General features: G+C 54.7%; 1 protein-coding gene across 1 annotated transcript in view; it reads left to right on the top strand.

Moving 5' to 3' along the window:
• Nucleotides 1-24,078, top strand: part of PGBD5 (piggyBac transposable element derived 5) — a 64,929-nt gene extending 40,851 nt beyond the window's left edge. Inside the window, exons 2-7 of the mRNA XM_090263262.1 lie at nucleotides 1,781-2,208; nucleotides 6,839-6,973; nucleotides 15,787-15,967; nucleotides 18,164-18,361; nucleotides 22,306-22,411; nucleotides 23,822-24,078. Coding sequence (XP_090119388.1) covers nucleotides 1,781-2,208; nucleotides 6,839-6,973; nucleotides 15,787-15,967; nucleotides 18,164-18,361; nucleotides 22,306-22,411; nucleotides 23,822-24,017 — 1,244 coding nt within the window. The 3' untranslated portion in view covers nucleotides 24,018-24,078. The remainder of the gene's footprint in view (nucleotides 1-1,780; nucleotides 2,209-6,838; nucleotides 6,974-15,786; nucleotides 15,968-18,163; nucleotides 18,362-22,305; nucleotides 22,412-23,821) is intronic.
• Nucleotides 24,079-26,461: the final 2,383 nt, after the last annotated feature.

The raw sequence follows: 26,461 nt of genomic DNA, 5'->3' as shown, positions 1-26,461 counted from the left end.
CAGCCCAGCTGTCTGAGGACTTCTGTAATGTCTCAGTAAAATCCCCAGGTTCTGGGTACCTGCCAGGGCAGGCGCTCTGCCGGGTGCACCCATGCACTGCCTATGCATCCTGCCCACACACAGCCTTGTGAAGCGGGTGTTACAGTGCCCGTCTGACAGGCAGACGTGAAGAACTTGGTCTGAGACTGTGCAGTTAGCCAGACGCAAATGAAGGGTTTCCACTCTCCAAATCCGCAGCTGCATCTAACACCTTGGCATCTTGTGTTCATTGTCAAGTCTTTTAAATTTTCTTTAAAATTTCAATTATAGTTGACAATCAATATTATATTAGTTTCAGGGGTACAGCATCATGGTTAGACATTTATATACCTATGTGAGCCCCTTGAAAAGTCCAGTGCCTACCTGGCACCGTGCATAGTTAGCACAGTATTATTGACTGTACTCCCTGTGCTGGCCTTCACATCCCGGTTTGTCAGTCTTCATTTTGCTGCAGGAAACTTGATTTGCAGAGGCTGCCTCAATCAGCAGTAGAGGCAGGCTGTTGGGAAGGGGAATAAAATTCTGAAGAACATGCCCAGCTTTTATTAGACATCACAACGCAGATGCAATAGAAGCAAAGCTTGTCCCCCACAGATCTCTGCATGCTGTCAGCTGGCTTAAGTCACTCCCTGGCATCGAAAGCCATAGCTCTTAAGACTATGTATATTATATCTATTTATATATGGCCCTGGGCAGGTAGCTCAGTTGGCTGGATCGTTGTCCCGATACGCCAACATTGCAGGTTTAACCCTCAGGGCACATACAAGAATCAATGAATGCATGAAAGAGTAGAACAGCAGTCGATGATTGTCTCTCTTTTCCTCTCTCGAAAATTAGTTTAAAAAAAACTATATATGAACATGAATACATATATACAAATGTTTGTGTGTGTGTGTGTGTGTGTGTGTGTGTGTATACATGTGTATACAGCGATCCCTCACTTATCACGGGTATTACATTCTGGACACCCCCGTGATAGGTGAAAATCCGCAAAGTAGGAACCTTACATTTATTTTAGTATTTACTGTACAGGACCGCAAAATCCCGCGATATAGCGAAAAATGCGCAATAAATAATTAAATATAATATTTTTAAAAATCCCGTGATACAGTGAGGCCATGACAAGTGAACCGTGATATAGCGAGGGAGTACTATATTTCAAAAGACTGTCCCTGTATTAGTTAAAAATTACGAGGTTTTTACTGCATTGATGAAATGATCTAAACCAGTCCCTTAGGGTTTCTTCACTAATAAGTTCAAAGTTGCTATGTGCAAGACGCCTAATAAAAACCGCAGCCTCACCTGGATGGAACTTCTCAGGCCGCAAGTGGTGAAAGTGTTCTTATTTACAGAGCAACCTTAACTCACAAGAAAACAGATGCCAGAGCCACGGCCAAGCTCCTGTGTTAAGAATTCCATAGGCTTTGCGTCCCTAACCGACCCCCTCCCCACACACACGCTGTCCCTTACTCTGTGTATGAGTCAGTGTTTCTGAATTGGCCTGATTTGTAAGAAATGGGTGTGTGCAGAGTGAAGAGGGGCCCCTGATGGTGTGTGAGGACCCAGGGGACTGGGAACCTGCGGGGCAGGAGAGCTTCAGGGTGGGTGTGTGAACCCCCTGCCCCCACCAAGGGTACTGGGAATGGTGGCACGCGGCAGAGGCGCAGTGATGGGAGCGCGCCCCCATCCAGGATGGGGTGTGATATTAGAGCAATAAGCGCTTGGCCTGTCTTCGTTTTAGGTCCCACCCGAAAGATGCCCCCCAGCGCCAGCGCCATGGACTTCTTCCAGCTCTTTGTCCCCGACAACGTCCTCAAGAACATGGTGGTGCAGACGAATATGTACGCCAGGAAGTTCCAGGAGCGCTTCGGCAGCGACGGCGCCTGGGCGGAGGTGACGCTGGCAGAGATGAAGGCCTTCCTGGGCTACATGATCTCCACCACCATCTCCCACTGCGAGTCCGTCCTCAGCATCTGGAGCAGCGGCTTCTACAGCAACCGGAGCCTCGCGCTCGTCATGAGCCAGGCCCGCTTCGAGAAGATCCTCAAGTACTTCCACGTGGTGGCCTTCCGCTCCAGCCAGACCACGCACGGCCTCTACAAGGTCCAGCCCTTCCTGGACTCCCTGCAGAGCGGCTTTGACTCCGCCTTCAGGCCTTCCCAAACCCAGGTGAGGCTGGTGCCAGGAGAGGGCCCCAGGGTCCCCTCTAGCGTCTTGTGCCTGGCCCGGTGGCAGCAGAAGCTGGAAGCAGGGGTGACCTTGGGCGCCCTCCCCTTCCTGCCTTGACTCTGAGGTCACTTCAAGGTTATGCCTGCTGTTCTCCCATCCTCCTGACCCCTGTAACTCGCATACAATCCAGGGAGACTGTAGAGTAACGGCTCCAGAGCACAGACAAGTCAGAATTCAGTGTTATACTCTGAGATGCCCTTTCCCTCATCTTTTTCCCCATCCTTCCTCTCCTTCAATTACACTTTTCTAACAGATTATGTTTGCTCAAGCTAATACTAGCTTTCTTGTCCTATTCTCGGAGTCTGTGTCCATCCCGCGGAGGTGGGAGGGGCAGGAAGCTTTCTGGGTGGCACAGGGCATGAGCCTGGAATGGCAGCTCTTCTCGGCAGCCAGGAGTTTCTCCTGTGCTGGGGTCCACGTGGCCCATGTGGCAGGTGTGGGACCCTAGGGATAAGGTCTGATAGAGCCCCAAGGCGGACTGTGTGGCCCCAACACCTCTCTGCTTCCCTAACTGGTTCTAGAAGGGACCTGCTCTCAGCTGAGTCCCTGGTGTTGACCTGTGACATGCATTTGGCTGTGGTGACATTTTCAGAATTGTCCCTCTCGTTGCTCTATGAGTTTAGTGTGTGGAGGAGGTGGCTCATTTCTAGAGATTCTGCAACTAAAACTTCAGGAAGTTCTTGGCCTGTGTGACGCCAATTCCCTTTGACCTGCTCTGTGCAGAGACAAGACTTTACTTCAATTTTATTAATACATTCAGTGACCCGTCAGTCTCCCTTCTCTTCCTGTGCTTGTTCTTTAAGGGCCTCACATCGTCTTTGATCTTCCCTCTGAGATTCTGTCCCTAATTCTGTACCTTGCCCGTAGGTGAAAACTGCAGGGTTTTGTGGGGAAGATACGTCCGGTTCAGGTTTGCGGGAGCCTTGAATGGTCTCTGCGTGTTCTCTCCGCCGCTCTGTGATCCCGCTGGGGTCCTGGGCATTCCCAGGTGTTTGCGATGCTCCGTGTGCCTCGGCCCAGTGTACGGGCCCATCCCCACGTCGGCTCCTGTGCTCCTGAACCCACCGCCACCCCCTTCATTTAAAGGGCAGCCAAATGCCATTTTGTCTTGTGTCCCGTTTGTGTCACTTGCCTTTCCCAGCAGGAGGTGGGGGCTCAGGGGCCGCAAGCGCATCCTTACAGCAGGCCCCACAGGACCAAGCACAGATTGGCACCTTACTGCTTGTTTCACAGGCTGTTTGGTTGGTAAAAATGAACCAAACCAGAGGCCTGTTGGCTGGGTGACGGGAAAAAGCAGTTTTCCGGTCAGCCTGGGGGTCAGACGTCCCTGGGGCCCTCGAGGAGCTGCTGCACGGGGTTCGGGCTTGCTGTACCTCAGTACCTCTTGAGACTCGAACAACCAGTCATTTGGACGACTGGAGATGAGGTTGCTGGGCAACGAGACGAGGGAAGCCTCATCACCCATCATGGACTCCGGTTTGCCGTGCCTGCTGTGTGCCGGCCGCCTGTGGTCTGTGCCTTCTGAGACCTAAATTCCAGGCCATCACCCCACCTGTGTGTCCCCAAGACTCTGGGGAGAGGGTCAGAAGCAGCTATGGGGGACGGGGGTGTGTCAGGGTCCTGGCTGTGACCAGGGTGGTGGACCAGCCAGGGCTAATTGGAGAGGGAGCCGGGAGCAGCAGTGAAGGCCGCAGCCTGGGGACAGGCCAGAGGACGTGGGCAGGGTGGGAATGGCTCTCCCTTCTCTTGCTCATGCCTCCCACTTGTCCACACAGACACTGGGCGCAGTTTGCCAGAAGCTGGCCTCCAGGCCACAGCACAGGGTAGGAAGGGAGAAAAGCGAGTCTGGTGGCAAGTAAATACCCAGTACACCCCTCCCGGCAGATGGGAACCTGAGGCAGAGGGCAAGTCAGGCTGCCGGGGCCACTTCTCTGGCTGGCTGGTAATCAGATTGTTTCCTCTCCTTCCCTCAGTAGACATGGCCGGAGACATGGCTGCAGGGCGGCTTTTCCCTTCGGCCTCTGGTGTCAGCCACATGCTCAGTTCCTGCATTCATTCTCCTCTAAGGTGGAGAGGAGGGGTCCTCGTCTGATCCTGGAGAAGCTGGGTGCCCCAAACTCCCCAGGTTTCCCAGCTTGCCCCTGCTGGGATCTGGAACATTCAATTCAAGGAGAAGGGGACTCAGGAGGGAGCTTGGTGGCAGGTTGCCGCCTGCCACCCACAGCCTCACGGCTCCCTGGCAGGGCTGTCCTGCCCCCTGGTGAGGTCCCGTGGCTCACCTGTCCTCCATCCCTCATCAGCTGAGGGCGGGGGCTTGCTCTGCATCCTTTCCCTGACACTCACTTCACCACAGCGCACACAGCACACTTGCCTCACGGACTCCGTGCACCCTCTGGCCTTTTGAGTCCAGCAACATGACCCTTTGGGATGAGTCCTAACTTGTACAGAGTCTTCAGAAATCTAACAGCTCCCAGAATCCAGCAATAACCCTAGCAGCCATGTGTGCATGCATGTGCATGGCTGTGCGTGTGTGGTCACGCACATGCAACATGGGGACAGATTAATTAGAATATCTTCAGGAGTGCTTATGCAAGTACATAAAGGGGTGCTTGTATCTCCCCTACTCTACCCACTGCCACAACCCAAAATGAACTTGTCCCACAGAGGGGCTCAGGAAATGCAGCTGCTGATGGAAACGCTGATGAGGAGGAGGAGGAGGAAGAGGCTTTCTGGCAGAGTTTGGGAGCTGTGTCAGACACACGGCTCTGGGCCGCGTTTAGTAACGGCCCATTCAGAATTCAATTACTGCCGGTAGAAAAGAGGGGAACCAGACGTGCTTGCTGGCCCTTCTGCACTGGTGAGGCATGCAATTTGTGACCGATTACATGTTCAATGCAAGTGGAGTGGAGGTCCGTTGGCTTTTTGAAGGTGAGAGAGGGCAGAAAAACCGCATCTCTGCATCTTTCCTTCCCCTCTGCTCCACTTCTCCACCAAGTCAGGTACTTGTCCGTCTTGCTAGAGCGATTCCAAATGGGGCTTTGATGGTTTCTGCCCATGCAGGGCCGGCGAGTTCGGGAAGCAGGCACGAGGGCCTGGGACCTCAGCCAGGCCGCTCACCAGGCCTGCCCCGCATTAGCGGAGACAGGGAAGCTGGGCTTGTTCCCCCGCCCAGCAACAGAGAAGCCGAGGGGACCCGTGTACACAACCAAGACCAAACACTGCAGGCTCTTAGGTTTTTAATGGAATCCAGGTAGTGTTAATGGAAGCACGGAAGGGTATGGTGAGCATTGTCCTCCACTCTGCTCTTGGCCCAGCACCTTCTGACGCCACCTGCGAGCTGGCTGGAGAGGCAGACACTTGGGCCCTGCCCCAAACCTACTGAGTAAGACTCTGCATTTTCGTTAAGTTCCCTGAGTGACTAGTTCGTTCGTTCCGAAGTTTGAAAGGTACTAGTGGAGAGCAGGGGCCACTACACTTCTCCATCAACGGCCAGATGGCAAACATTTGACTTTGCGGGCCATAAGGCCTCTGTTTCAACTCATCAGTTCCGCCATGAGCCCAAAAGCAGCCATCAGCAGTGCATAAGTGAGTGAGCTTGGCAGGTTCCAATAAAACTTTACTTACGACAGGCAGAGAGGGGGCCAGACCACATCTGGCTCCGGATCCAGCACACCTCGTAGAGTTCTTGGAATCCTGTGATTTCCTACGCTCTTCATTTCAGTGACCTACATACATTCACAGCAATCCTTAATTAATCTTGGATTAGGATTGGGGAGGGAAGCGCAGCGGAGTCCTAAAATGTACTCCAAAGCCTCCCTAAAAGGTTTAACTTGAAGAGACAAACTTTGGCCACCCCTTGGAGTCTATTTTTTAAATGCCATTTCTTTTGACTTTATTGTCTTGTCACTGAAAATGTCATAACTATGATATCAAGAAGCTAAAATGTAAAAATGATTTTTAAAATCGCCTCGGGATCCTGTCAAAAGGAGCCCGAGGCTGGGACGTGGCCGCAAGGGGACCGGGCACCTCAGGAACCCGGGCAAAAGCAGGTTGTGGCCAGCGTGAGAGCGGTCGTGGATTCCTAAACAAATAGTGGGTGAGATTTTTGTCTGTTTGCTTGCTTGTTTCTCATAGGGCAGAAGTCAGAGCCATAGGTTTCAGTTCAATGCAAGTACATTTTGGGTCAGTGAGGGAGGGAACTTTTTAGCACCTGAAGCCATCATCTGGGAGTGGGAAGGTCCTTCATGAAGAGAAGTGGGTGCCTGCTGCCAGCCATGTTTAGCAAGAGCTGGGGACCCCTGCTGGTGGTCCCTCTACCAAGTGGCAGTTTTCTCTGAGTAACTGTTATATGTCAGGGCCTGTGCTAAGCGCTCTGCCTCCAATTTTGTACTCCTCCCCAAAATACTGGTGTAGATATTGATGTTACCCATTTGAAGATGAGGAGACTCAGGATCAGAGAAGGAAAGTAACACAGCCAAGGGCACCCAGCTGGTCAAAGGCAATGACAAGATCTGAGCTCAAATCTGATGACCCCCTGAGCTCAGAATCTCTGCTTTCACTTTCCCGGCAGGTGCTACACGAACCCCTGATTGATGAAGACCCCGTGTTCATTGCCACGTGCACGGAGCGGGAACTGCGGAAGAGGAAAAAGCGGAAATTCAGCCTGTGGGTCAGGCAGTGCTCTTCCACTGGCTTCATCATCCAGGTGAGCCCTGGGCTGGGCCTGGGGCCAGAGGAGAGTCAGGGACCTCGGCTCACTGGGTCACCGATGAACTGCTCTTCTACCCTTTCCCTGTGCGTCACCCAGATGTCGCAGCTGAGACTGGGCCGCTCCGCTCCACCCTGGGGCACTGGGGTAGCTGGTCACTGTCCCCTGCATGTCCTTCCTACCCAGTCCAGCCCCTCTGATTAAATAGCCACAGTGAACTTGGGCCCTTAGTGTCAGCGCTTTTCGCCAAAACAATGGGTCGTCAGAGGTGACCACTCTCTCTCTTGAGAGGATGCTTGTGGTGGATCCAGGCGACCCCCAGCCTGCTGGGTCCCTATCCTGCCTTCCAGTCCTGAGGACGTCTTCTGCACAGGCCAGTCCCAGCCTACTGGTAAACTCAGCCTCCACAGGGGCGTGGCCCCTGGAGCTCTTGCTCTGGTCACTCCTGGTGGACGCAGGCATGCGTTTTTTAAGAGGTGGCCGAGCTTGGCTCCAGGAAACTTGTTAGGGTCTGAGCTGTGATGAGCAGCCGGGGTACAAGGCTCAAAAGGTGGTGAGGGGTGGTAACGACCGGAGGTGGCCTTAGGTGGTGGCTCCTGGCCTGGGCTGGCGTCTCCTGTTCTGCTGCCCAGGCACCTTCCCCCATCGGTCACCACGGACCCCGCCTTGGTGCCCTGGCCTGGATACAGTCCCAGGGCCAAAGCACAGGGGCTCGGCGCTCCCTTCCCCCAGAGCTGGGCACGGATCCCTGGGAAGACTCGGCCAAGCAGCTCCGCACCACGCTCGCCCAGAGCCACTGCCAGCCAAGTGTGCGTGTTCTCGGCAGATGTCTCTGCTCAGAGGCACTGTCCCACCTGCCGCCTGCAGGCCTGGTGGCCTCAGTCTGGGCTGGGGCCGGGGTCTCCGGCTGGACTTGGCCTGAGGCAGCTTGTGCCTGGGCATCAGGCAGTTGCCAGAGTGGACCTGTCCCGGAGCCAGTTCACTCGGAGTTTCTAGTGACCCCTCCTGAGGAACAGTCGTTCTTTGAATAAACACTTGGACACCCATCACCCGCAGCGCTGTGCCAGGCAGTGCTGTGTATCTTTTGAGTCCATGTTCAAGTGTGGGTTCTGTGTGCGTCCGGCACCGTTTCCTTTGTATGGAAACCCGACGAGTAGCTGAAAACCATGCCCGCTCGCAGGGGGCGGAACTTGGCGGTGCAGCGCCAGCTTCCAAGTCATGGCCATTACCCGGCCAGGCCCCGCATCTCCCTCTCAGTACCGGTTCTTCCCGGTGTCTGCAAAACCCATGAAATCCTGTCTGTAAAATAAAATTTTGGATTGGCACTTCCAAGTTCCCCTTTTTTTCTAAAACTCTGTTATTCTAGGAGGTTTGGCAGCAGCGTGAGGGCTTGCACTGCGGGGCCAGGATCAAAGGTGGCAGACCCTAGTCAGGAGCAGCCCGGCTCTCTGCCATGAGCAGGGGCAGCCATCAAACACCTGTGCACAGTGTTGGCAGAGGGGGTGGCCCTCCTGCCGCCTCAGGCTGTCCCACGGCTGGGGCGGGGGGGGGGGGGGGGAGCAGGAGCCTCCCAGCCTGCAGTTCGCCTTTGTTCCTGGCTCCAGCTGAAGGTGCTGATGGCAGGCAGCAGAGCAGGGAGGGACACCTGTGGCTGTGAGGAGCCAGGAGACACTAAGGAGCAAGGTGGCCTGGGGAGAGTTGTCTTTTCAGTATCGTGTTCCTCTCGGCTTTCAGGTTCCTCATCCTGGTTTGACAGCTTGAAAGGGAGCAGCTGGGGCCCGGACATGGGCCACGAGACACAGGGCAGAGGAATAGCTGTCACACCTGTCTCTCCTTGAATCTGTCAGCCTGGGAGGGACGGTTTCCCGGATGAGGTGACTTGGGCTTGCAGAGGTGATGCTGCTTCTGTCCTGTGACCCACGCCACCCCTTCCCACGTGGGTCCTGAGGGACAGCAACAGTCCCTGCCCTTGCTGCTTCCTGTGTGAACTTAGCCAGTCCCCACCTTGCCCTGGATCTTCATGTCCTGATCTACAGCATAAATTCATCAATGAGGGCCCTCCATTGTAAGCGTCTACTGTTCTCCTCTTTGTAAATGTCACGTGTGGGCTGTGCACACATGAATACCCTCTTCATTTCAATTTGCCGAATCCATTCTTCTTCTGAATGACTTTTTCACTGGAGAAGCCCAGGTGCTAAGCCGCAAAGACACTGTGGCCCGTGTCCTTCCTGTTCCGTGCCTGCTCTGCTTCGCTGCCCCCCAACCCAGACTTTCTGGCTTTGCCTCCCACATCAGGCCTCAGAGGGTGTGATCATTTGTTTCAGGTGGCCATTTGGCTGGGCCACGGTACCTAGGTATTTGGTCAACCGCTACTTTGGATGTTCCTGTGAAGGTGTTTTTAGATGAGGTTTACATTTATATCAGTGGACTTAGAGTAAAGCAGAGACCCTCCACCTCCACAGCGGGGGTGGGCCTCATCCATCAGGGGAAGCCTTAGTAGAAAAAGACTGAGGTCCCTGAAGAAGAGGGATTTCTGCCAGCAGCCGGCCTTTGAACCTGAACTCTAACTCTTCCCTGGGTGTCCAGCCTGCTGGCCAGCCTTGCAGGTTTTTGGATTTACCAAGCCTCCACAATATATGAGCCAGCTCCTTAAAATAAATGTCTCCCCATAGATAGGTCGCTCAATTGATCTCAATATAACTCCATCCTGCAGAGGGATTTCCTGGCATCCACCTGGCTTGTGTGGCCTGTTTGTTTCTCAGGCTTGTGGCCAGTGAGTACCCTGGATTCTGAACTTGAGGGTGGGGGTGGTGGCTTCTTCAGCTTAGCCTTCCTAGAGCCTGGAGGACTTTCTGTTTTGGGTTTATTTTTTCTTCTCTTTCTTCCTTTTTTCTTTTTTCTTAAAGAATTGGCAATCTAAGTCAGGTTCCTGTTATTGAGGAGTTTACAAAATAGATGGGAAGGTAAGATCTCTACAAACAAAAACCTAAGTGCAGGTTGTTTTTCCACGCTGTCATGGAATTAGCATTGTCCTTGGCATTGAAGACCCGGAGGTGAATGGAGTTGGAGGAATTAAACATACTCATCCTCACAGTGCGGTGGGCGCAGGACTAGAGGTGTGTGTGCAGTGTTATGGGCTGAAGGGAGGCACCTGTGGGCTGAGGAAGGTTCCCCCCACCCCAAGGTGCACAGGACAGGATGTGTGATTGCCGGCGAAGAGGGTGACCTGTGACTGCAGGGCTTGGAAGGACAGGACGGGAGCCAGTGTCACTTGTGCAGGCCAGTCACTGGGGCATGCCCACTGAGCACGATGCGACCTCTGAGCAGCAGCTTGCTGTCCCTCCTGTACACGCGGGAGACAGAAGCTCCCAGAGTAAGTCGTTTACCCATGTCTCCAGGCTGGCAGGCAGCAGAGCAGAGGTGGGAGCCAGAGGGCTGCTGGGTCCCCGCTCCGCCAGCTCTGCTCCCCGGGGCCCCTCAGTGAGGGGGGAAGAGACACACAGCCACCAGCTCAGATGCGTGGCACAATCGGGCGCATTAACTTATTTCAAGCGTGGATGTCTATGTGGAAAGTATCCTGTGAGTCATCTCTGAATGCCTGTTTCTGAAGAATCGGGTGATCTGTGGAGTGTTTCTATTTGCACCGGAAGTCATCAGGGCACATGGAGGTGCCACTGCCCCCCACAGGCCCACACCTGGGTGTGCACTCAGCGATCTCATGGAGCATCTTTAGGCCCTTTGACTCCGGGTTTCAGTAGCAGTGGAGTGAGCAGGCTGGGGATCGCTCACAAAGGGAAGCTCTGGAGATCCCGAGATGCTCTTGCTTCTTGGGCACGTGCGCTTTGTGCTGCCCGAGACTCTAGCTGGTGCCTCTTTTCTCGGCATGACCGCTGCCCCTTCCAGACTAGATGTGTAGGGTGCACTCAGGAGCTCCTGTTGTGTGTCGCGAGCCAGCCAGGAGCTGTCCCCAACCCCAGCACGCCCTCCAGCCCTGTTTGCAGAGGGTGTCTGAGGAGAACTAGCCAGGGTTCCACCTGTCCCCTCCTCCGCAGCCTCCCATTGTGAGCTGAGGGGGACCGGAAGGGGAGACTCCCACAGAAGAGGAAACTTCCGGTCTGCGGGGAAAGCCAGGTAATTGAGAGGATGAAATTCCTTGGATGGAGGTACTGAGGTTGCACATCTTAGAAACCCTGTGGCCTTTCCGTGGGGTCAAAAGGAGACCATTGTCTGTAGGGACCATTGTTCTGTCTGCACAGTGTCAGAGAGGTTGAGAATCCAGTGGGACTAAATTGGCCAAAAGTTCAGTTCATGTCCTGTTGATGCCTTGTGATTACATGGAGCCCTGAGGTTCTTTGGGAGAAAAGAAAAAGGGTCCAGTAATTAAAAAACAAAACAAAACAAAATAACTGGCACAGTCAACAAGGGCAGATTTCTCCTGCCTGAATGTGCAGAATGGGGCCTCCCGCTTCTATGGTTCCCGGCGAGGGATGCTGGCAGACAGGAGCACCAAGAAGGCAGGGTCAGAGGAGCAGGTGCCTGGCGAGTGCCCCATGCAGGAGCTGTAACGGACATGGAGATGTTCCTGCCAAAAAAGGACTGACCAGGGCCAGAGGGTTAAGTGGCTGTCATGTTGAACAGGGGCAGAACCATGCTAAATGGCAACCATCGTTCCTTGCTCAGTGAATCGACGTACTCTGGACGGGGTTGGGCTCCAGCGACCAGAACTCAAATGAAAACTCCCAAGTACCTCCTACTCCTTCACACACTCTCAGTGTGTCCAGGCAGAGCCCCGATGGACATCTGCAGGGGGTGCTTTGAATGAGGTCCTTGTCCCCTGTGCTGCTGGACCAGCTGATCTGGAAGCACCTCTCTTCCCTTAAGTCTCATCTGTGAATCTTCGACAGTTTCTGGGGTTCAGAAAAGGATAAGTTACATCGATGGGGTACCTGCTACCCTCCAGGCTCCCCAGGCTGAAGCACTTTACATGCATTATTCATGTTCACAACACTCTTAGGAGGTAGCAGTGTTCTGCTTCTACTTCGCAGTGAGGAAACTGAGGCACAGAGTGATCAGTGACTTTGCCTAAAGTCTCAGCCATAAAGGGGTAGAAGGTTTGACCCAGCCTTTCCCACCCCAGAGCCTTGACCAGCAGGCTAGGTTCTCTCCCAAGGAGAGGATTTTTCTCACTTTGGACAGGACCCAGTGTCTGTTTCTGTCTAAGCTTGCCTGCTGTTTGGTTGACGTTCTTGCGTCTGCTCTCATTCATCTCCCTTATTTGAGACACACTTTTCATGTTGAAAGAACTCAAGGAATGTGCAGTAAAGTTTTTTTCTTATTTGACTTTGAATCTTTTTTATACATGATGTGAATGAAATCTTTTGCTCCTAATGTGTAACTGGATTAGCTAGAAAAGTAAGCATCAGAGTGGAATTAATTAGCTAGGGTGAACTTTGCTTGCGGGGTCAGACATCAGCAGGGCAGGGCATGTGTCCATCTGTATGCTGAGCTGTGCAGTGGCCGGGAGGGATGCCAGCTCCGATCCTGTCCAGGGGGATGTGGTCGCGTCACAGGATGGAGTCGGCTAGGGTACAAGACATCTGTCACAGGCTTCCCCGAGTGTCCCTGCAGGAGGAGCTGAGAACTGATCTCTTCCTGTCTTCTGAATGGGGTGATTTGCCCATAATTTACCATGTAGGGATTCAGAGACAACAGTCAAGTATTACTACATGCTCATATAAGTGAGCCAGGCAGTGAGTGGATCAGACTAAACCCTGGCCCCCTCCCCAAGGGCCTAGAATCTGTGTCCACCCTGACGTGGGTGTAACCCCCGTCCCTTGGCCAGCCTGTCATTTTGAAAGACAGCCTCCCTGGGACCGAGCTTCAGAATGAAACAAAAGCATAGTCCTTGCACGGTTGTTAGCGCTGAGGGAACAGCCAGAGAAGAATGGGCAGAGGACAGTCTCCGCGCACAAGCCCTGCCTGGCCACGGTAAGAGGCAGCATGAGAGAAACTGGTGGTGAGAGTTGTCACCAGGTGGTGGCGTGGGGACTGTGCTGGAGAGCCAGGCCCTGGGCCCAGGAGGGTGCAAAGCAGTGCCGTCAGCAGGGCTGGAGAGACCGCGCCACACCTGCGCTCTCCACTGCGGCGGCCGCTGGCCACAGGCGACAGTTGAGGGCTTGAAATGTGACGCGTGTGACTGAGGAATTGGATTTCCCAGTTTACTTAATGTTAGTTAATTTGCATTAAATTGGCCACATGTGTCCAAGGGCTACAGAGCTGGTCTAGAGCTTTGCTATAAAAAAGCATTTCTCCACACACAACCTCCCCTTCGGGTCAGTGGCCTTGCTGGGTAGGTAGTGTTATTATCCTCACACAGGAGAAAACCAAGGCTCAGAGCAATCAACTAACTTGCCCCAAACCACTCAGGCTGGTCAATGACAGAGCCGTGCCCCACCCCCACTGTCTCCTTGTGGGAGACTCAGTTCTTCCCACAGCCAGTGAACATCATTTAAATTCGACAGTTCTCATGTGGCCCCTGATGTCCCAGGCCACAGCTTCACACAGCTCCCTGAGCTTGTTCTACGCCATTTCAGTGAGACCATCACTCTGGTGCTGTCCCTCCCAGCTGGGAATTACCCCTCCACCCACTCCTTGCACAGCTAGCAAGCGGAAAGTCCCAGCCAAGGATGACAGTCCCAAAGGAGTGACTTGCTTGTCCTCAGATGTGCCTGAGACCTGATTCTGTTCGGTTCTGAAAGAACAGGTTTTCCCCAGAGACAGAGGGACACCAGAGGCCCAGTGCCAGCATAGTGAAAGCATCAGCCGGTACATCTTAAGGACCTCTGAGCCCATCAGTACCGTGGCTGTACAGGGTTCTTTTGAGGAATTGGGGTGGGCTGAGGGAGACGGAGCCAGGCTCACTCTCAAGGCCATGGAGCACTTTAGAAGTAAGGCTAAGATAGCAGTCATGCGTGGCCTGCGTCCCTAGACATTACTGCTGTAGTCCACATTGCCTAAGATTCTGCCTGTTATGATGTCAGTATAAAATACGCAATGCTCATAATCACATCCGTGCACAAAGTGGGGATGTCATATTGATAACCTTTCTTCCCTAAACTTCTACATCTAAGTATCTAAAAGTTAATAAATCATCGCCTGTAAAACTGTTTTTAGGAAAAGTGAAAAGCTTGGTAAGTGGAAGATACAATTTTCTGCCCTAAAGACACGGGTCAAACCAGCTCGTGGCTCAGACAGTGAGAGTATCTACAGCGAATTCCGCGTACCCAGGGGTGGACGACGTGCAGTATCATGCTGCTCTCCCAGGTGTGTGCAGGAGGAGAGAGAACTTGCTGAACAGCAGGCCGGCCAGCAATTGCACAGTTAAGTGCAGGGTGTTTGCTTGAGCCATCGTCGTTCTTGGGAGCGCTGATAGAATGAACGCCCCCCGCGTGGCGTCTGCGTGTGTGTGGGTGTGCAGGGATGCGGCCTTTCTCAGACTGTGGGCGGGGTCTCCAGGGCAGGCTTTCCGGTCTGCATGCAGCTGTTTGCGTATCCTCAGCAGGCATGGTAGTTGGGATAAGATCCCATTGTAGGCGATGATCTTTCCTATAGAGTTACAGATGCAGTCACCTAGTCCACAGCTTAGACCAGCTGAAGTCGTTCAGAAAAAGCAAAGGCAGACCAGTGGGATAGTGGATGAGGGGCCGCCAGGCCGAGCAGCCCTGTCAGGCCAAGCCACGTTTTCACAGCCCTGTGAACAGCTCTCTCCGAATTGTGCCCCTTGGCTGGGACTTTGGAGGTTACTACTCCTTAACGTTACCTATGTAAATGTAGATCTTACTTGATACTCATTTTAAAGATTAACTCATTATTGGATAGTACTGAGTGCCAGAAGTGGGGGACCCTCTCTGGACTCGCATCACTGCTGCTGTTGACCTTAGTCTTCTTCCAGATTTCCCAGTAGGAACGGGGAAGCTTTGGGTCTGTCCAGTCTCCCGTCTGTGACGGGAAGAGACCGGCAGCACTGGCAGGTTCTGTGGACATTTCTGCCCTCGGCCGCTCTGTGCCTCAAAGGACAGTCAGCGTTGGCCTTGTTGCCCACCAAGGGTCAGGTGTGGTCCCCAGGCTCTGGGGCAGGCACAGGTGAGACCTAGTCGCTGGCAAAGGCATCCAGAACATTTCAGGAGAACTATTCTCCCATGTGATGAACTCTGCATGGCTCAGTGAGTCCTAGGGAGGCCGTACTCCTTGACTCGGTTTCTGTCTCTGCGTGTACCCATTTGATGATGTTCACGGGACAAAGGGGTTAAAAACTGCTTCCTGGGTCCAGCATGTCCTGTGTGCGGTCCTAGGAGCTCAGGTGAGTTTTTAATCCCGATCCCGTCTCTCTGATGTGAGGTGACCGCTGCCTCCTTCCCCTGCATGGTGGCTACTGGTGAAGAATACAGGAAACAATACTTGTGGGCATACTTTGTGAATTAAAAAACTGTATTCCAATGGACGGTGCGGGGAGAAGCTGGTCCCCCCAGGTGACAGAGCTGCTTCAGAACTGGGGGGCAGGTTTGCATCAATCTCCTCCTCTACCTGCCATTTCCAAGTTGAAGAGTCTTGTGCTGAGCTGGGCGAGCTGCCTGCTGCAGGGGGGTCCTTGGGGGTGACCTGGGGCCTCTGCAGCTGGGGCTGTGATGGAGGTGGGAGGGGCTGTAGAACCAGTGGCCCAGAGAGCGGGTGGCTTCCCCCTCATTCCAGCGCTGGGCCTGCCTGGCCTGCCATGCTCTGAGCTCGCTGACCCCTGTGTGTTTCCGTGAAAGATTTACGTCCACCTGAAGGAAGGCGGGGGCCCTGACGGGCTGGACACGCTGAAGAACAAGCCCCAGCTCCACAGCACGGTGGCCCGGAGCCTGTGCCGGAACGCGGCCGGCAGGAACTACATCATCTTCACGGGGCCCAGCATCACCAGCCTGACTCTGTTTGAAGAATTCGAGAAGCAAGGTTTGTCCGGTGGCAAGTGGAGAGCAGGTGCCAGCCTGGCCCCTGCCCCGGGGTGGGGGTGGGGTCTGGGGGTGCCGGAGGTGGCGGCCAGCACAGACCACAGCGAGGAGGCCTTGCCCAGGGACTAGGTCACCCCAGCCGGCAGTGGGCACTGAGGCTCTGTGCCCAAAGGACTCAGCCACCGGCTCCCAGTCAGGGGGACGTGTCAGCCCAAAGCCCTGCCCGGGCTTGTTGTAAGGCGGTGGGAGGTGTTCTGTGCGAGTTTTAGCCCCTGGCGCTGCTGGGGGTTCTGTCCAGCCTGCTCAGGAGAAGCACAGAAAGCCCCCACGTGGCTGTGGGAGCCACTGAATTGCAGACCTATTGCTTAGCAACGGACCAGACATCTGGCCTCACAATGAAGGCCTCACTAGTCACGGGGAGCTGACAGCTCTGGGACCTCAGCAGCGGCTGCGAGAAGCAGCCCCGGACTGTGCTCTCCTGTGGGCTGGGGTGTGTGTGTGTCAGGGCTGAGCTGGCGAGGTGCGGGTGCGGATGCGGGTCGGGGCAGGGGGCTGCTATGGACCCCCTGTGGTCCTGGGAGGAAGGGGACACTCGCCTGCTCAGGGGACTCGGGGAAGGTTGGAGGAGAATCTTCTAGTGAGAAAACAATTAGACATGGGATTTGAGGTTTTCTAAGACTAGGCAAGGATTTCATTGCCTACTTTTTAGAAGAGCCTAAAGCAGGCTACGGCCCCTTCACCTGCGACGTCAGCGCCTAGATGGTGGTTCTCCATAGGCAGGGGCCATGCTGACGGCTGCTCCCACCCCCGGGACGCTGACCTTGCTCTGCGGTGTCCTCCGGGAGATTCTAATTCCAAATCCACACTGAAGGGGGAGCCCTAGTTGAGCATCCAGTGGTCCTTCCTCGGCACACATAGTTTATAGCCAGTGAAAATGTTTATAGAGTAATTGCTATTTCCATAAAGGGACAGATTCAGGAGCACTCAGCTGCCCTTTGGGTTTTCTTCTCCGCCCCCCGCAATAGGAAAAGGCAGCCTGTGTACGCTGAGTCCAGACAGGTGATTCAGAGCATCCTTGTCCTGGTTCAACCAGTCTTCCTCCCTGTTTTGAAAACAGGTTCTTCTTTTTAAATCTTTGGAGCAGAGCAGTTGGGTAGTTCTGTCTGTAGAGGACCAAGCTGCAGGGCACCCGACCACCAAGGGTTCTTCATCCCCTCACTGCGGCCGCCCAGGGAGGAAAGGAACCCCCCAAGTCCTCGCGTGGGGTGGGGGTCTGTGACATGCTGCTGATGTGAACGACACTGTGCCAGCCTCCAGTGGGCTGAGAGGAGAAGAAAAGGACAAGACTGTCCCCAGGTCTTCAGTCAGTGTCCCCTCCAGGTGTCCAGAGTTAGGACTTGGGCTTTGGGGAAGAGGGAACTTCCTCATGGCTGTCTGTAGCCCCCTGGCCCAGCGGATCCCCGAGCAGGGGGACCCAGAAGAGCCTGGAGCCCAGGGCAGCACTTAGAGGCCTCATGTTCCTATGGTTTCTGCTCACAGTTCCGCCCCCATGGAACCTTCCGGGGCTTAGGGGACACTCAGGTTCTTCTTCCTCAGGAAGCTTCTCCTCCCACTCACTCTGTGCTTTAGGCTCAAAGGCGGGCGCTGGCTTAGTGCACATCATTTGATGACTCTTTCCTCGGTGGGGTTTAACTTCTCTCCCAGGGGACAGGGCCCCATCTTGAACAGCCGCCTCTGGGTGCTGAGCAGACAGGACAGGGCTGGGCCCTTGCCGGTCACATCTGGGTGACAGTGTTAGGGTGACTTAACTGTGGTTGTGTTGGAACTCATCTTTGCCCTTCCAGCCACGGAGCGGCAGTTCTTCTGTAATGTGGGATGATAATGGGAGTGCAGAAGTTTCTAGAATCGGAGGGTATGACAGGCGCACCTGCTTAGCGCTCTAACTGTGAGAACTCCTGTTGTTACTGATGCTTCCCTGCTTATGCTATAGTCTTACATGTAATCTTAAATGTCCTTGTGGGCATCCCAGAGAGAGATCACGTCTGGGGGAAAGTCCCCAAACTTCAGCAGCCTCTTCTAGAGGAACTTCTAGAAGGCGCCTCTCCCATGCGTCCTGTCCCCGAGCATGCCCGTGGCTGGGGAAGCTGCCGGGGTGTCTGATGACGTCTGTGTGGTCTTGTGTCCCTGTGCCCACCAGGGATTTACTGCTGTGGCCTGCTCAGCTCCAGGAAGAGCGACTGCACGGGCCTGCCCCTGTCCATGCTGACCAACCCGGCCACGCCCCCGGCCCGGGGCCAGCACCGCATCAAGATGAAGGGGAACATGTCTCTGATCTGCTGGTACAACAAGGGGCACTTCCGCTTCCTGACCAATGCCTACTCGCCCATGCAACAAGGTTGGGGCACTGCTGTGTGTGCAGGGCCCGGGGTGGGGGTGGGGGCGTGACAGGCGCGGCAAAGGGGATTTGGATGAGCTTGAGTGAGACACGCAGGGGGATGAGTTCGAGGTCCAGTCTGCCTGCAGCTCTGGGGTCCCGCCCACCCTGTTATGCTCAGCAGCCAGGCTGTAGGCTGCAGCTCATGCCACTCACCAGCTGTCCGGAGAAACGGTGATGGTGGGGTTTGCAGGGGACTGGGCAGCCTCCCCTAGCTCCCCCGGGGTGCACGTGGGGACTGATAACTGGCTCTGTTTGAACAGCATCTACATCATCACTTTATCATCCAGGGTTTTGTAATAATCTACACTGGTGGAAGGGAAAAAATCAGCTGTTCTTATCTTTTCAGTTTTTACCTTGGAAGTTAAGTATTTGCTCTGGGTTTTTGGGTGTCCAGTTGCTCTTGTCATTCATTTTCCTTGGGATTTAAAATCCATTGCTCACAAGGCATTTCTTTAGCAAGGAGCCTCCATTTAAAGTAACTACAGCTAAGACATTATTCAGCAGCTGAAAAGGACATTGAAATGACAAAGGAGCACTTTACAAAAATATTTATAGCTGTGTAGTATATTTGAAAAGTCCCCATGTTCCTTTACAATAGGGCACCGTTCCTCGTCACTTCTGAAGGAGCGCTGCCAAGGAGCTCAGCTGTGTCTGTGTGTGTGCATGTGTGGTGTGTATCTGGTGTGTGCACTGTGGTGTGATGTGTATTATGTGGGGTGTGCGCGCACATGTGTGTGGTGTATGTAGTGTGTGGTGTGTGCATGCATGTGTGTGATGTGTATGCATGTGGGCGGGTGTTTAATGTCCGTTGTCATTTATTCCCATCCCTCACCCCCCCCCAGAAGTGACATTACAATTAAGGGACACAAGCACAGGGGCGTCTTTGTCATATGCAGAGTGAGAGGACGTGGAAGCCGGTGCTCTCGAACCCTGTCAAGGGCACTTAGAGGGAAGTTTGGAAGTGGCCTTGCAAGCTGAAGACAAGAGTCTGAATTGGGCTCTTAGTCTAGGGGCAGGGGCCTCAGAGAGGGGTTAGGACATATTTAGGGGCATGTTTGGGAGCAGGGTGCAGGAGCTGCTACCCACGGAATTGTTTTAAGTACTAGCCTCTGAAAAGAAAGTATGTCCTGAAGCAGCACATTGCACGTCTCTGAGCTGGGTGACGGGGGTAACAGAAGATTGCACCTGGGGGGGCTGGAAAGCAGCACACAGTCAGAGGGCAAACATTAAAACCCAATGTCAAAGGTTGGGACCCTTAAATCAAGGGAATGAATCAGGAGAATATTAAGGGGGAAAGAAAAGCTGATTTTTAAATATGCTGCAGCTTCGTGTTTGTGTGTAATTCAGTTATAGTTTCCATTCCTAAAAGGACTGTTATGAATCAGAAAGTCTGAAGACCTACAGTGTGCCCACGGCATCACCACACACTGCCCGCACCTCCGGGGCCCGGCGGGGTGTGGGCGCCCGTGATGCAGGCTGGGGGAGCCCTGCAGGAGGGGCGGGGGAGGGGCTCAGGGGCTGAGGCGGGCCGGCTGCTCCTCCCGCTGAAATCCCTGCCCTCATCCTCCACTCAGCCTTTTCTTTAAATGAAGGGAGAGTTTTCCTTTCAGTATCTGACAAAAGCACGATGTTTGAAAACCACCTAGGATTCCACTCCAATTGTCATAACTTCTTTGTCTCGCCCCCTATTAGTGATTAATTTTTCACGTGAATAGTGATGCAGTGAATATCTGCATACGTGAATCTTTGCGTGCCTCTTCAATCATTTCCCCAAGATAAATCCACAAAGGGAGTGTCTGGGTCAAAGAGTCTGAGCATGTTTAAGGCTTTTGATGAGGTAACGAAAGGCTGTGTGTACCTTGGCGACAGGTCACTGCGAGGGAGGGGGGCTGACATTCCTTTCACCATGTTCTTTAGGTTTTCCTTTTGAAGTCTTTGTCTTACCTACTTGGAAGCAAATCTTATGCCTATAGCAACTATTTTTCTGTATTTGTTTTCCTTCTTTAATTATGCTTAGTATTTCTAACGTAAACACATTTTTCATTTCTGCATAGGCAAGTCTGTTCACCTTGTTTTTGGCTCTGTTCTGTCCCAAGACAGATGTAAGTGTACATGTGTGGTGTAGGTGTGTACAGCCAGGTGTGGATGTATGTGGTGTATGTGAGGATAGGCAGGTGTAGGCATGTGTGTGTGGTGTGTATGGTGTATGTGTGTACAAGCTGGTGTGGATGTATATGGTATAGGTGTGTACAGGTAGGTGTAGATATATGTGTGTATAGGCAGGCGTGGGTGTATGTGCGGATAGGCAGATGTAAGTTCACCTGCTCATTTTATATTGGGGTTTTGTGCTCTGTAGAGTAATCCACTTTAAATTCATTTGGGTGCATGACATCTACTATATATTTTTATTAAGTGCAAGAGCCAGTTGACAAAGCAGCCCCACCACTGTGTGGAACCATTCACTGAATAAATTTTCCTTTCCCTACTTACTTTAAATGTCATCCAGATGGTAAAGGCTCATGTATGCGAAAGGCTGCTCCTCAGCTGTATACTCTTTTCTACTGTGACCATATACACTCTTCTAAAACTTCAACAGTTTGCAGTTTTAGAAAAGATATAACTAGTTATGAACATTTTTGGAATTGGTTTTTTGTTCTTTACTCCAGTGTAAGGAAACAAGCAGGTGCACAGGCTTTTTGACAATTATACATTGTCACATGTCTAAGGACATCGCCATCAGAACTAAATCCTTCTGCTCTTCTCCTGAACTCCATTTTGACTGCACGAGCAGGATCTCTGCCCACTTAGGACTCAGATTCCACGGGACAGGTGTGAATCCAGCGTCCGCCAGGACTCTGTGTCAGCTCGTGCCTCCTTCGTCCAGCCTCAGAGGAGGGTGGAAGGGACGCCAGCCCAGCCGCAGAGCCGTGGGGGTGGCAGGGAGAGCTGCTGGCGGGTTGACGACACAGGGTCGTAAGCCACACGGTGGTACAGAGGTGGTCCCGCGGGGTGCAGCTGTGCACAGATTCACACAGAGCTGTACGTGTACAGGGGCCATCCAGGGGCCTGTGGGCATTTCTTTAGTGTGAAAATCTTGTATTTGTTTGCGGGCGAGGGGCAGAAGAGAAAGAAAGAAAGAAAAGAAAGCTCCTGTCCCAGGACAGCCTGTGCAGATAGGTCTGTACAGCTCTTGTGTCCACACATCCCTCAGTGTGGGGGAGGGGTACCCCGATAAAGCCCCTTGTGCTGCCAGGGGCATGCATTTACTCGGCTGTGGCCATTGCAGCAGGGCTGAAATGCCACAGTCCTTTGAACTAAGCCCTTGAAACAAACCACCGACAAAGGCACAACCTTCCCGTCCTGCCTGGCGGAGGCCGGGCAGAGGGGGCATCGGGAGCCCCAACCACGGGCGCGCCCCGGGTGCGCTGGAAGACAGCACCCTGCAGTGGCTGGCGCCCTTGGCTCCTCCCGCCCTGGCGGAGGGACTCAGGACTTTGGCCAGGAGTCGGGCTTCGGCGCTGCCCCTGGGATTCTGTCCCCTTGCTGTGTGGGGGCGGGAAAGGCGTGGATGGCGTGTGTAGGAGTGCAGTTTAGCGAGCTGCTCAGTGCGAGGGGTGCTTTTCACCCCTTAGGCCGCAGGGGCCCCAGAAGTGCTGGGAGGTGTGGCGGGGCCACTCCTGGGGGCGAGGGCACCTTCTTGTTCTTCTGAGCCTCGAATCTCACCTTCTGCCTTGACAGGCAGAGCAGGCAGGAGGGACTTCCGGTGCTCCCTGACCTCCGCCTCCACTGCCTCCTCCGTCCTCTGCTTTACCCCTGGGCACCGGGCAGGGAGGACACAGGCACACCTGTAAGTCACGTGCTGGGGAGGCAGGTCAGGGGGACTGACCCTCTCTCCCCCACAGGGGCGATCATCAAGAGGAAGAGGGGGGAGATCCCGTGCCCCCTGGCCGTGGAGGCGTTTGCTGCTCACCTCAGCTACATCTGCAAATATGACGACAAGTACAGCAAGTAGGTGACTCCGCCGACTCCCGTGGGGGCTGGGGGGGCGGGCCCTGCAGTGTCACCGTGGTCCATAGTTGCCCTAATTTCAGAAGTGAAATAACGAAGACCCAGGGAGATAAACCCTGAGCCCTCATCCTGGCCTCCCAGGCTCGGTCCAGGCAGCCCCTTCCCCTCTGGGCCCCTGTCCCCTTTGGCTTGGCCTCCCCTCCCCTCCCCTCCCCCCTCCTCCCGTCCCCACCTCCCCTCCCTCCGCCTCCCACTGCCCAGTGGTGCCTGTCCCTCCACCTTCTCCCAGCAGTTGGCCCAGACCCTACGCCCTCTGTCCCACTGGCCCAGACCCCTTCTGCCTGGTCCGTGCCCTTGGCCTTGTCACACTGAGCGTATGTCTGCACAGTTAATTATTCCCGCTCTGAGCTCCTGCACCGGCTGCGGTCGTATCCTAAGAGCCCACATAGCACAGGCAGTGCTGGCACTCGTGCTGGTACACACCCAGTGCCGTGTCCTGGCCGGGCAGCATCCTGTCCGTGACGGGACCTGAGACACGATTGCCGTTGGACCTCAGTAGCCACCAAGTCACTAGTATTGGGCCTCAGACCCAGGATAGGGTCGGACCAACCCAAAAGGCAGCTGGGCATTTACTCAGCCCTCTCGGAGGGCAGGCAGCATCTTCTGGGCTTTGTCACGGTGGGGAGGGAAAGTCAAGGACCCCGTGACCCATGGAAATTCACTGAGGTGTGGCGGGGAGTCCCTGAGCTGGTGACTGTTGCGTCCTTCTCTGCGCTCAGCACCTCGCTGAGTTCCATGCGGGTCACGCAGAGAAATCTGCATTATCGAGCAGGTGTGCGCGAGGCGCCTGCTCTGTGCGGGCGTGCGGGGGTGATGGGGATGTGACCCTCAGACACTGCACCGTCGGGGCAGAGACAGACATGTAGACGGAGGACCCTACACAGAGACGAGTCCTAAGTTGGGTTGGCCCAGGGGACACACCGTCCTTGCCCTCTGGGGCAGAGAAGACCCCCCCTGAGGTGACATCTGTCCTCCATCTGAAGGGAAGGTGGGGTGGAGAGAGTGCTCTGCAGCAGCCTGCAGCTGAGGACAACCTTGACCTCTGGGAAGCAGTTCAGTGGGCACAGAACACAGCCTTCGAGGAGGCCCTGAGCGGGCCAAGAACCCCCAGGGGCCGATCCTCTGGCTCTGGCCTCAGTATCTCCTCCCCCTGCCGCCCCCCTTGCGATGGGAACCAGTCCCACCTTCTTTGTCTGAAGGGAAGCTCTTGGTGACAAAAGCTCAGCAAGCCTGGCCAACAGCCCTGCGCCCCAGCTCCCCGCTGACCGGGAGGAGGCCTCGGGGCCTCTAGTCCGGAACGGGGCGCCCGGCGGCCGCCTGGTCAGCTTCCTCCCTCCCCCGCCCCTGCAGGTACTTCATCTCCCACAAACCGAACAAGACCTGGCAGCAGGTGTTCTGGTTTGCCGTGAGCATCGCCGTCAACAACGCCTACATCCTGTACAAGATGTCGGACGCCTACCACGTGACGAGGTACAGCCGGGCGCAGTTTGGCGAGAGACTCGTGAGGGAGCTGCTGGGCCTGGAGGACGCCTCTCCGACCCTCTGATGTCGGGAGGCCCGGGCGTAGGGAAGGACCAGGTGGAGGGAGGGGAAGAGGAGGGAGAGAGCCTGCCATTCCGTCCTGCCCGCCCGGAGCCCCGGAGACACGCGGGAGCCGCCACGGCCTGGGAGGGGCGCCCACGGCCTCTGCAGGGACCGACGGGCCTGGTCAGGGGACGGCTGCTGTCCCGGTTTCCGTTCCAAGAAGAGCAAGTCCTCCCTCGGGGAGTGGCCGCCCACCTCATCCTCGTGGAGATGCTGTGCAAGGCTGGGCGCCGCACCCGGACTCCACGCACCACGGCCACCAGGCAGCTGTGCGTCCTGTCCCGCTCAGCAGGGCGCGCCATCCTCACGCCACCGTGGAGCCTGCGGGGGAGCTCAGCTCGCAGCACCGGGACCTGGGAGGGCTGTTGCCACCAAAGGTGCCAGGGACAGCATGAGCCGTAGCATGTTCTGCCGAAATGCCGCTTTGTGAAGACGTGAAGACTTTTGTGACACGGTTCACTTCTCTGCTGTGTCTACAGGGGACCGGAAACAAGCAAAGACTGGCCCTGCGCTGACTGCTAAGGTTGTTCAGGTGTGTGTAAGAGACCAGAGGGTTTTCCAGCATTTGCCTCGTGCAAGCAGTTTAGAGCAGGTCTCATGGAAGAAGCAGCAAATTGGGTGCCGCTGAAACGCAGTGGCGAATGGGGGAGGGGTCCCAGTTCCAATTAAGGAATGGGGCCTTCCTGTTCGCGTCCCCTGTGTGGCTGGGGGCAGGGCAGAGGGGAGAACGCCAACAGTCGCAGTGAAGTGGGATGCTATTTTTTATTTTTAAATATATCTTCAGGTTATTTTCTTACTGTTGCTTAAGATCTTCGGTAAAAGGAAAATGTCTCCCTCCTTCCCGCCCCCCCCCCCCCCCACTGGGCCTCACTCAGTCACGGCGCCTTGCATGATCTTGGTTCTGTGTTGAGCCTCATGCCAGGGCCAGGGCCAGAAAGGGCAGCTCGCCGGAGCAAATGGGGGCGCATCCACTGAGGGCCACAGGGGGCCTGCGGGCCTTCCGCTTTGTCACAGACCTTGTCATTGGCAGAATTACTTGTATTGGAAAACACGTAGCGTAGCATGACTGGGAAAAAAAACACAGCAAAATGTCTCTAAGGAGGACCACTTGCTAACGCTCTCCACCTTGTGTGCAGTGAGTAAGCTGGCACTGTTTGCCTGTCTCAGGTCACACCCTGGGGACAGTGTGGCTGACACTCAAACCCCACAGGGGACAGGCTGCTAGCTGGGCTGTGCCATTTCCCATGGGGCCCAGGGCCTGTCCCCATGGGACGTACGGGATTACATGACCAGCAGCCGGCAGGCAGGGCCTCGCTCATTCCCCAGAACATCTGGGGCTCCTTCTGGACCAAGGTTCATGTGTCTCCTTGGGAGCCCTCAGCCAGAGAGGCCGACAGGTCCGACTTCCCCACAGACAAGAAACAAGTCATTTCTGGAGTTAATGATCCCCCTTCTGCCCCCTGGATGTCGCCCCCTCGTTTTTACAAGTGCAAAACCAATTCTACTCAGGCTCTGGGACTTTATCCGTGTTCACACTCAGTTAATGACAGTGTTGCTGGCAGCATGCCCCCAACTCCGTGTCATCCCGTGTCCTTGATGTGCATTCAGTGCCACGGAGTGTAGGCCAAATTTTAAATTGTGTTCCCAAACACCGTTGCCATGTCCTTTAATTGGATTGAAAGCACTTTTACCACGTGGAGAAATATATTTTTAATTTGTGATGCTTTTCTACAAGGTCCACTCTTTCTGAGTTTACTGTGTTTCCAACAATTTAGGGAGACTAATGAAAGCTGATGAATTTTCTTTTCTGTCCAGATAAGTAAAAGAAAAAATAAAAGTCTATTTAGATGTTGATTCTTTGTTACTATATGTGACTGGTTAAAAGGCGATCATGTATGGCCCTGCCCTCCCGTGCCCTGCCCCCCAGCGTCCGGCTGTGAGGGGGCCTCCGAGCTGAGTGGGGGCGTCTGTGAGGGAGCACGTTGGGCAGACACACCGTCATTGCTGAGGAGTGTGAGGAATCGCGAGCTCCATCCCTTCTCCTCTGGTCTCTGTTTAATGGCAAAAAACATCGCCCCACCGGACCGGAAGTTGGGGTGAGAATGACTAGATGATGCGCTGATGGGAAGGAGAGGAGCAGCTCTGGGTGCCACCCACCCATGGGGCTCACTGTCCCACGGGCAGTGGTCGGAAGGGGATGACGGTCAAGGTGAACAGACAGGGCTCAGAGTGTTGCCCGTGCACCAGCTCTTTTCCCAGGGACCCCTGTGAGGTAGGCATGGCCTGTCATTGCCCCAGTTTATAGGGGAGAGATGGCAAGCCTGCCCAGGTGAGCTGCTAACTCCTACCCAGGTGGGCCTGATGCCGGAGGCCACGTTCTATGCGCTGGACACACTGACTCCCTAG

The sequence above is a fragment of the Furipterus horrens genome, unplaced genomic scaffold (assembly GCF_987537825.1).
Source record: "Furipterus horrens unplaced genomic scaffold, mFurHor1.1.pri manual_scaffold_15, whole genome shotgun sequence".
NCBI classification, from domain to species: Eukaryota; Metazoa; Chordata; class Mammalia; order Chiroptera; family Furipteridae; genus Furipterus; species Furipterus horrens.
The sequence above is the reverse complement of the archived record's forward strand: the minus strand, read 5'-3'. Positions and strand labels throughout refer to the sequence as shown.